This window comes from Balaenoptera musculus, chromosome 4, assembly GCF_009873245.2.
Source record: "Balaenoptera musculus isolate JJ_BM4_2016_0621 chromosome 4, mBalMus1.pri.v3, whole genome shotgun sequence".
Taxonomy (NCBI): Eukaryota; Metazoa; Chordata; class Mammalia; order Artiodactyla; family Balaenopteridae; genus Balaenoptera; species Balaenoptera musculus.
Window position 1 is genome coordinate 31,637,002 of NC_045788.1, and position 11,173 is coordinate 31,648,174.

General features: G+C 38.3%; 1 protein-coding gene across 1 annotated transcript in view; it reads right to left on the bottom strand.

Moving 5' to 3' along the window:
* The window catches only part of IGSF10 (immunoglobulin superfamily member 10), a 40,970-nt gene extending 30,699 nt beyond the window's left edge, over nt 1-10,271 (bottom strand). Inside the window, exons 1-3 of the mRNA XM_036851028.1 lie at nt 10,078-10,271; nt 8,564-8,693; nt 5,327-5,717 (exon numbers count right to left, since the gene is read on the bottom strand). Of these exons, the coding sequence (XP_036706923.1) occupies nt 5,327-5,717; nt 8,564-8,693; nt 10,078-10,271 (715 nt within the window). The remainder of the gene's footprint in view (nt 1-5,326; nt 5,718-8,563; nt 8,694-10,077) is intronic.
* Between the last annotated feature and the right edge of the window lie 902 nt (nt 10,272-11,173).

Here is an 11,173-nt window from a genome sequence, read left to right on the forward strand (position 1 = left end):
TAAACATAAGACCAGGTACTATAAAACTCAATAGAGGAAAACATAGGCAGAACACTCTTTGACATAAATCGCAGCAATACCTTTTTGGATCCATCTCCTAGAGTAATGAAAATAAAAACAAAAATAAACAAATGGGACCTAATTAAACTCAAAAGCTTTTGCACAGCAAAGGAAACCATAAACAAAAAGACAACCCACAGAATGAGAGAAAATATTTGCAAATGATGAGACTGATAAGGGGTTAATCTCCAAAATTTACAAACAGCTCATGCAGCTCAATATCAAAAAAAACAAACCCAATAAAACAAAAAATGGGCAGAAGGCCTAAATAGACATTTCCCCAAAGAAGACATATAGATGGCCAAGAGGCACATGAAAAGATGCTCAATATTGCTAATTATTAGAGAAATGCAAATCAAAACTACAATGAGATATCACCTCACACCAGTCAGAATGGCCATCATCAAGAAGTCTACAAACAATAAATGCTGGAGAGGGTGTGGAGAAAAGGGAACCCTCTTGCACTGTTGGTGGGAATGTAAATTGATACAGCCACTATGGAAAACAGTATGGAGGTTCCTTAAAAAACTAAAAATAGAGCTACCATATGATCCAGCAATCCCACTCCTGGGCATATATCCAGAGAAAACTATTCTTAGAAAGGATACATGCACCCCAATATTCATTACAATAGGCAAGACATGGAAGCAACCTAAATATCCATTGACAGATGAATGGATAAAGAATATGTGGTACATATATACAGTGGAATAATACTCAGCCATTGAAAAGAATGAAATAATGCCATTTGCAGCAAGATGGATGTACATGGAGAGTATAATACTAAGTGAAGTAAGTCAGACAGAAAGACAAATATCATGTTATCATTTATATGCAGAATCTAAAAAAATGATACAAATGAACTTATTTACAAAACAGAAACAGACTCACAGACATAGAAAACAAACTTATGGTTACCAAAGCTGAAAGGTGGAGTGGAGGGATAAATTGGGAGTTTGGGATTGACATATACATACTACTGTATATAAACTACATAACCAACAAGGACCTACTGTGTAGCACAGGGAACTATGCTGAATATTCTGTAATAACCTAAATGGGAAAAGAATTTGAAAAAGAATAGGTATATGTATACATAAACTGAATCACTTTGCTGTACACTTGAAACTAACACAACATTGTAAAACAACTATAGTCCAATTAAAAAAAAGACCATAGGTGGCTGGTGGACTCATCTGTAGTCACCATCCAAATGGCTAGCTAATTGATAAAATCTTAACAAAAACTGAATACTATGTTCTAGGCACTTTCTAGGGGATAGAGATAGATAAATTAGACATAGGAAAGGCAACACCCCTTCCTAGTAGGGATGAGTGCTGAGCAGTTTGTGGCTGGGAGCCCATCAGGCAGAAAAGTGCTCCAGACTGGGAAGGAGCAGGTATGAGGTGGTAAAACAGTGTGCAGTGTGTCTGTGATGAGAGCTGGAAAGGAAGGAGATGAGACTGAGACTCAGCAAGGAGCATGCTGGGAAGACCTGGCATGATGGGCCAACGAGCTTGGACTTTGTTCTCTAGGCCAGGGTCAGCAAACTTTTTATGTAAAGGGCCAGACAGTGAAGATTTTACGTTTTGTGGACCAGAGGTCTCTGACAAAATGGCTCGACTATGCCACCATAGCACCAAAGCAGCCATAGATGATATGTAAAGAACCGGGCATGACTGTGTTCCAATAAGACTCTACTTACGAAAGCTTGTACAGGGCTGGAATTGGCCTGTGGGCTCTAGTTTGGCAATTCCTGGGCTCTATTAGGTCGTTTAAAAAATTCTTTAGTATGTAAAATAACTGGATATCTAACAGTCAGTGGCATACTCCACCTGATGAAATGTTAGCTGCTAACCATATATATTAGCCTGATTTTATTACCAGAGCATGTAACTAGCAAAATGGCAAGTAGGTTTAACACTTTGTAGGAACTGAGCACAGACTCACTTCTCCCTATGGGCAAAATCTTATTACTTCTTTCACTTCTACCTTTCTCAGATGAGTTTCCCCATTTGCTCACCATCCTCTCCCTGTAGTCCAGCTAGCAACCACATGAAAATCCAGCAGTTCTTTCTCATTCCTCATTCTCCTTTATTTCTCCATAGCATTAGAAAGTGTTGGGAAACCCCCGCTCAGTCCCTACTGCCTGTTAGGTATCTGTGAAGCTACTTTCAGGTGTGGTCACTTCATAATTCAATTTCTCATTCCCCAGACATGAAACACCATGAGCACTTCCTAGTTGGGTCCCCCCTTCACTCCCTTCCCCAGGTCCATCCTCTCCACTGCTCACAGATTGGCCATCCCTAAAAAGCATTTTATTGGGAAACCCCGCGTTCAAATCTTCCACTGTAAAATCTCCCTTTTGTCGATAGGATAAAATAAAAAAATTTAGTCTGGCATTCAGCACTCCCCACAGTTGGGTTCAAAACAGTCTATAAATAATAAATGCTAGAGAGGGTGAAGAGAAAAGGGAACCCTCCTACGCTGTTGTAATTGGTGCAGCCAGTATGGAAAACATACTGGAGATTCCTTAAAAAAACTTAAAACAGAGTTACCATATGATCCAGCGATCCCACTCCTGGGCATATATCTGGAGAAAACTCTAATTCAAAAAGGCACATGCACCCCAATGTTCACAGCAGCACTTTTTACAATAGCCAAGACATGTCAGTTGACAGATGAATGGATAAAGAAGATATGGTATATATATATATATATATATACATACATATACATATACATACACACACAATGGAATATTATTCAGCCATAAAAAAGAATGAAATAATGCCATTTGCAACAACATAGATGGACCTAGAGATTATACTAAGCGAAGTAACTCAGAGAAAGACAAATACCATATGGTATCACTTATATGTGGATAATCTAAAATATGACACAAATGAACTTATTTACAAAACAGAAGCAGACCCACAGACTTAGAAAACAAACTTATGGTTACCAAAGGGGAAAGGGGGTATATAAATAAGGCATTTGGGATTAACAGGTACAATACTACACATAAAATAAACAACAATGTCCTACCGTATAGCACAAGGAACAATATTCAATATCTTGTAATAAACTCTAATAGAAAAGAATATGAAAAAGGATATATATATATATATATAACAGAATCACTTTGCTGTACACCAGAAACTAACACAACAATTCAAATCAACTCTACTTCAACTCTACTTCAATTTAAAAAAACCAAAATACCTTGCCAGTCTATACTGACTCCATGCCAGGCAAATTGGGCTATTCACTGCCCTCTTCATGAGACTTATCCTATCTGTTTTTATGTACAAAGCAGTTTCTCCATCCCAAATACGTTATAGAAAAAGGTCTGGACTTTTCAGTTTCTACTTTTCTACTTTCTAGCTGTGTGAGCTGGGTGGCAATGAAAATCATGATAATACTTCACATTTGTTGAGTGCTTACTTTGAGTCATACATTGTGCTAAGCACTTTATATGTATTATTTTAATTATTTTTTCCAATTATTATTATCCCTATGTTACAGGTGAGAAAACTGATGCATAAAAGAGTCTAAATGACTAGCTCAAGATACCCAGCTTTTCTAAGCCTCTGTTTCTTCATCTGTAAATTGAGGATTATTGTGAGGATTAAATAGAAAGCATCGAGCACAATGTCAAACACAAACTGAGTATATGTTACCTTTCTGCTCGCTCTCTATTATTCCTTCCTGTCCTTTTGGTTTACCTTTTGTGCCCCAGCACAATTTTCCTCCATTTTAGTCAAGGCAGAAGTAACTTACTGACTCCGGCTCCTATAGAACGAAATCTTTAATATAAACATTTTAATGTTTTTCATCTATAGCCTTATTATCTTTTTATGTGTTCGTCATATTTACCTACAAGACTGCAAACTCTTGAAGAGCAAAGGTGGTGTCTATTGGCCTAAAGTAGTTCACTTTTTGACTAATTATATTAACTGACTACATATACATACATACATACGTACGATTGTGTATCTATATATATATACACACTATATATATATACACACACAATATTATATTTCACCACAGCAACTTCAAACTTTTCCCACGTTTCTCAAGCTTCCGACCTTGACCCCTTCCTAGCACCCTCTTCAGTCACCTCTCCTACAACGTCAGGAAGAAGGAAAAGCCGTCAGATAAGAACTTTCTTACTCTCCTCCACTAGACCCAGGAACTCGCCTCTGTGCCAATCTAGTCCTTTTCTCTCCTACCTCCTAAGGAAAATCCCTCCCCTGTGGCTGGGTCTCTTGCCCTCCAGTCATCTCAGGGGACTTGCTCCATTGATGATCTGCTCCTTCTGCAATGTTGCTACCTTCTCCTGCTCAATAATCTCGTCTCACCTTAAACATGCTCAGGTCTCTCTGATGCTCAGGGTCCTGAGTGGTGGCACATTCCCATCTGGCGGCCACCATTCCTCCTTCACCTCAAGCCAAACCTCTCCAGAGTCAACTGTGGCCCTGCCTCCCCCTTCCCACTGCACAGCAATCCAGCTCTCATCAATCTTTCCAAAGTAACCAACCACCCCTTTGATGCCAAAATCAATGGACTCCTTTCAGTCATTACCTAAGGACTTGATTAACTGAAATGATTAATCAGATTTTAACAATAGGGCAATTAGTTGTTTGTCCATTTTCCCCAACAAGAATGTAAGCTCCATGAAGGCAGGGACCTTGATCAGTTCTGTTCACTTTTGGATCCCTATGTTCTCTCTGGCCTCTTGTACATAATAAGTTTACAATAACTACTCAGTGACTGAATGGATCTTGCCCTCTTCTTGGTAAATTCTACTTTCCCCATCAAAGCATGTTTTACACTCTGATTGTCTGCTTATCTGTATCCCACCAGAAGTGTAGTTAGAGCAGAGACAGTGCTCTTGGTAGTTGCATCACTGGGCACAGGGCCTTGAATAGAACTCCAAAAAATATGTATTGATCGAGTGACTGAAGGGAGGATAAGAGGGAAGGGCTTTTACGCCTTGTGGTAAGTAGGGAAGAGTAACACACAATACGTTCTTATTTCCCAATCTTGCTAAAAGCCAGGAGTGATGATTGGATCGTTGACCTGAATTAATGAAAGGTTATTCATTAATGAATTAAGAGAGTTCATTCTCATTGAATTATTATTGAGCTTTCATTTTCTTTCCAGCTAAATTACCTTGGCACTCCCTACTTACTGATGAAACACCTCCAGGCAGATTTCTTCTACTGAATTAGGACAAAGAAAGAAACAGTCTAGGTACCTGGCTTCTCCCGTATCCAGTCAGACAACCATTTCAAATGACAATCACAGGTCCAGGGATTCCCATGAAGATAAAGGCTTTCCAGATCAGGCATATAGGTGACCATCTCTTGAGGGATGGAGCTCAGAAAGTTATCAGACAAGTATAGGTACTTAATGAAAGATGTTTTAAATATCCGGAGGTAGCACAAGGAGACAAATGTATCTGGATGAAGCTTAGTGAGCTGGTTCCCTTCCAACTGCACCAGTCGGAGAGAGGTGAGTCCATAAAAAACCTCTGGGTTTATAAACTCGATATTGTTGTGGTCCATATGCAACCGTGTCAAGCTCCTGAGACCATAGAAAGTGTCCTTCTGAAGTTTTCGAACTTTGTTATAGCTCATTTTTAAGACCTAAGAGTAAAAAGAACACACTTATTTTGTCAAAGGAATTATGACAAAAAGGAAAATCATATCCATAATAAAACATACGTTGAGATTAATCCAATGCAGTGTGTGTACCTTGTTTGGATCCTAATTCAAACAAACCAGTTACAAATCAAGTATGAGAACATCAGGGAAATTAGAATATTCATGAACAGTTTATGATATTGAGGAATTACTGCTATAATTTTAAGGTATAATAATGATATTATGGTTCATTTTAAAAGATTCCATAACTTTGACATATAAATTGAAGTACTTATAGATGAAACATTATGATATCTCAGATTTGTTTCAAAACAATGCAATGAAGTAGAAAAGTAGTGGGTGGAGACACAGGTGAAACAAGACCTGTTATGTGTTGATAACTACTGAAGCCGGGTGATGCTGCGTTGGGGATCATTATATTATTCTATTTTTGTATATGGTATACTTTTTTAAAAAACATATCATGGAAATTTTCAACCATATACAAAAGTATCTTGACATTTCAAGTAAACTTAAGATTTCTTGAACCTGAATTTTTCATAAGAAATATGATTTTATCTTTCACATTTAAAATGGCTTTGGACTTTCCTGGTGGCACAGTGGTTAAGAATCCGCCAGCCAATGCAGGGGACATGGGTTCGATTCCTGGTCCTGGAAGATCCCACATGCTGCGGAGCAACTAAGCCTGTGCACCACAACTACTGAGCCTGTGCTCTAGAGCCCGTGAGCCACCACTACTGAAGCCCGTGCACCTAGAGCCCATGCTCTGCAACAAGAGAAGCCACCGCAATGAGAAGCCTGTGCACCGCAACGAAGAGTAGCCCCCACTAGCCGCAACTAGGGAAAGCCTGCGCGCAGCAACAAAGACCCAACGCAGCCAAAAATAAATAAATAAATTAATTAAATGGCTTTACTGAGATACAATTCACATGCCATAAAAATCCACCTTTTTATTTATTTTTTTTTAAGTTTTTTTTTTTGATTTGGACCATTTTTAAAGTCTTTATTGAATTTGTTACAATATTGCTTCTGTTTTTTGTCTTGGTTTTTTGGCCACGAGGCATGTGGGCTCTTAGCTCCCTGACCAGGGATCAAACCCGCACCACCCCCTGTATTGCAAGGTGAAGTCTTAACCACTGGACCACCAGGGAAGTCCCCCAAATCCATCTTTTTTAAACCGTACAATTCAGTGGCTTTTCGTATATTCACAAGGTTGTGCAACCATCTCCACTATCTAATTTTAGAACATTTTCATCACCCCAAAATAAAAACTGATACCCATTAGCAGTCATTCCCCGCCTCCTCCTAGCCCTAGAAAACCACTAATTTACTTTGTTTCTGTGGATTTGCCTATTGTCAACATTTTAAATAATGGACGATACAACATGTGGTCTTTTGGGTCTGGCTTTTTCCAATTAGCATAAAATTTCCAAGACCCAACACTGTTGTAGCATGTATCAGTCCTTCATGCCTTCTTATTACTGAGTTGTATTCCACTGTATACATGTAATATATTTTGTTTATCCATTTATGAGTCAGTGGACATTTGGGTGTTTTTTACTTTTTAGCTATTATGAGTAATGTGATTTTTAATTGATTTTGAATTGAAATTAAAATAGTTTTTCAATATTTCAATAGTGTGTGGGTATTCTCCAATTCCTTCTCCAGTTACCAACTGAACACGCTCCTTCTCCCAAAAAGAAAAGAAAAAGAAATGCTAGCAAAAACAATGATTTATCATCATATTTTCCTAATTTGACCTAATCTGTCATCTCTGTTGAGAATGCTTTTCTGGAATGCCAAGTTCCCTAATAAGCAAAGAAAATTGAAATTGACAACATGGACCAGCTTTGCCCCAAATATTATGAAACTCAATGTTCATCAATATCTATGGAAAACCTGGTCAAGAAAACAAATATGTGTGAATTCCATGAAGGAAATGTATTCCGTCTAATCCTCTGAAGATATATATTCCAAATAAAGCCTGATTAAGCCAAACCAACAGAATCACATATCTAGACTTAAATCTATGGTTTTACAGAGGCTTAGTGTGATGTGAAAAGGCTCACACTGCACACTGGCATTTTATCTTTTCTAAGGATAGAACTGACTATTTTATTGCACTGTATCTCTTCTATGAGGAGCTTTGGGAAACATTTTTTTTTCTAATTTAAAATCAGACGTGGTTGTACTTTTCCTGAACAGTAGTTTTATTTTTTAATTTACTGAAAAATTGAGTTAGCTTCTCAAAAGCCTCAAGTCCTACTTACAGCAGACATACTGATCTTTATGCCTGCAGTTCCCTGCATTCCCTTTGTTCTTGTTCCTAAGATTTCTTCTACCTTTTGCTTTCTTACCTACTGGGGTGGTAATTCTTACAATATTCGATGCATTCTTGGAAGTCCCCGTAACTTTAAAAAATTTTTTGAATAAGACAGTGCATAAGTAAAGTGAAACTTAAAAGTATATTGCTCTATAGAAAGCTAACTTCTATGTAAAGACAGAAATTATTTTTAGAAACTACATTCAATTCCCAGATGAACAGGACTAGAAGTGGCCTTTTAGGATTAAATTTTAAAGGTTTAGTAATCCTTGGGCATTGATAATTTTTTTCTTTCTATGAGCCTGAGGTATGAGAAAATCAGAATTTTCTTATTATTCTAATTTCCACATACAGTTGCATTGAAAAAGAAATCAGTTATTTGACATTTTCCCTTGATGTCTACATCTAATTTACAGAGTGTTGATTTGGGGGTTCTCTAGGAACAGGTAGCTTCTGGAGGCACATCTCACCTCATTAACCTGCCCCTTCCCCACATCAGTCTCACCTGCAAGGCCTGCAAATCTGAGAAGGTCTTAGGAGGGATTGTGTGAATGCCATTGCTGTGTAGCATTAGTAACTCCAACTTGTTTAGGCCAGAAAAATCCGTTTCTGTCAATCTAACCAAACTGTTGTATCTGAAATAAAAGCATCATTCTAGGCATAAGCCAAGTCTGTCAACTAAAGTTCAAATGTCAAAGCAAAACCCAACAAACACACACATGGAACTGAATTTCACTCCCCGCCCCCTTTTTATTCCTTGTGCTCTAAGGAGATAATCCAATGCTTGAAGTATTGTTGGAATTCATCAGATGCCACAGAAGGTCAGCCCCTCCAACCCAGCCCTTGCAGTCTCAGTTACAATCATCCTACTCAGATTCCTGGAAAATGCCATATCCCTTCTCATTTTCAAACCTTTGTACATATGCTGTTCCTGCAGGTTGGAATGCCTTTGACTCTAGCCCTATTTGTGAACACTGTTAAGACCCAGCCCATTCTCTAATAACATGGCCGCCTTGTTCTCCCAGGTGTAATTCATCATTATGAAGTAATGGTTAAGAAACCTGGGCTCTGAAGCCAAATGTTTTGGGTACAATTATGAACTCAGGTACCTGGGAGTAGGGCTGACCCTGGGTTAAATCAGTAACCTTTCTGTGCCTCAGTTTCCTTGCCTATAAGATGCAAATAATAGAACCTACTTCAAACGGGTTATGAGGATTAAATGAATGCATACATGAAGAGTGCTTAGCTCAGTGCCAGGACACAATGTTAGCTATTATTATTAGTGATTGTTCCCAAGGCACTTCGTACGCTCTATTATAGTTCTTATTAAATTGTACTAATTATACAACTGTCTTCTCCCTTTAACTATGGTTTCTAGAAATGAATAATATATCTTGTTCATCATTGTATCCCTGGTATCATCATTGTGTTTGGCCCATAGTAGGCGACCACTAATGTCAAATAAATGATGTTGAGTCTGCTTGTATGTGCATTCACACACACAGTTTTTCATGAACTTTTAAAATACAGTCGCCTTTTAGCAGATTTAATTTACGCATTTTTAAAGCCTTTTAAATAAGTCAGTTTCTATGGAAAAAAAATCCAAGGGCCTTAGAAAACGATCTAGTTGAGTTTTCATATGTATCTTTTATGTATAAGAGGACGCTTCCAGTTGTCCTGTTACCTCTTACTGATATATCATAACACTAATTCTTAACAAGAGCTATATTATTATCCAGCAAAAATGTAGCCAGAATGAAGCTTTTCTATAATCATGGGCCTCTCAGCCTACCATGAGTGACTATGGGTTCTAGAAGAACTTTCTCCTAGTAAAAGTTTACCAGAAAAAAATTTTTTATTGCCCCAGCAAGCTTAAGATCCTCATGTACTCATTTCAGAAGAGAAATATTGTTAAAAGAATTGTGCTTAATCTCCCAAAGTCACAAGTGTTTTGAGGACAGGTCACCAGTGTAATCAATCCCTCCTTGAGAAGGAAGCAAGACAAGGGCCCCTGCGCACCCTAGATTGATACGTTCCACGTTGTGCGGGAGGCTGTGTGGGATGGAGGTCAGGTACCGAAACGTGCAGTGCACCTCTGTAGGCACGTAACAGGCACAGCGGCGAGGACAGGCCCTGCCCCCGGGGAAGACCACCAGGCAGACTGCAGCGAAGGAGACCAGTAAGCTGGTGCTTCCCCTGCTTTTCACCTTCATCCTGAAAAAACATCATACCTCGGAGTTATAAATATGGTTTGAGCAAAGTTCCCGTAGACCACACACAGTAACTGGTAATCTGGGAGACCTTCCTGAAAGGTCGTAAGGGGCCAATTTCACTCACAACTTTTATGGTAAAGCTTACTCTTTACAAAGCTGTAGTGTATGCTGGCCTCATTTGGATCCTTGTGATCAATCAGGATATTTATTGCTGTGAAATTCCTTTACAGCTTTTCACTTCTTAATGAAAAGCAGCAATCCCTATTACTTAGAGATTCATTAAAAAAGGAAAGTGGAAACCATAATGCAGATATTGTGACAACTGAAATACATAAGGCTTAGTTTCCTGTTTATGCTTTAGTTTTTTAGACTTTAAAAAACTGATTATAAAACTAATACATGTGCAACAGAAAATTTAGAAGCTGTAAATAAGTAGAAAAAAGAAAATAAAATTACTCATACTTCCCACCACCCAGATATAATCAATAACATTTTGCTGTACTCCTTCCAGCCTTTTACATATTGGGTTGTATGTTACTGCATATATATGATCAAATGAAATTTCATAACACATTTTTATCATTGAACATATAATGTTTGTTTTTTCATTTTATTAAACCTTCTTCAAAAACGTTTTTAAGAGCCGTAATAATCCACTGAAAGGATGAATAAATCTCTTCCTAACATGTCCTCAAGTCCTTGCCAAAAAAGACACATTGTACATGTCACTGCCAAATGATGACCGTAAGTAATAGTAACTGACCGGCTGAGCGGGCTTGAGTCTTGCACCTGCGGCACAGTGGGCCACGCTGACCCCTCGCAGGCATTATGCTGTCTGCTTTTGCTCTGCTTAGAACATCCCTCTGCCTCTTTTCTTGGTCCCTTCTCATCCTCCTCCTCAC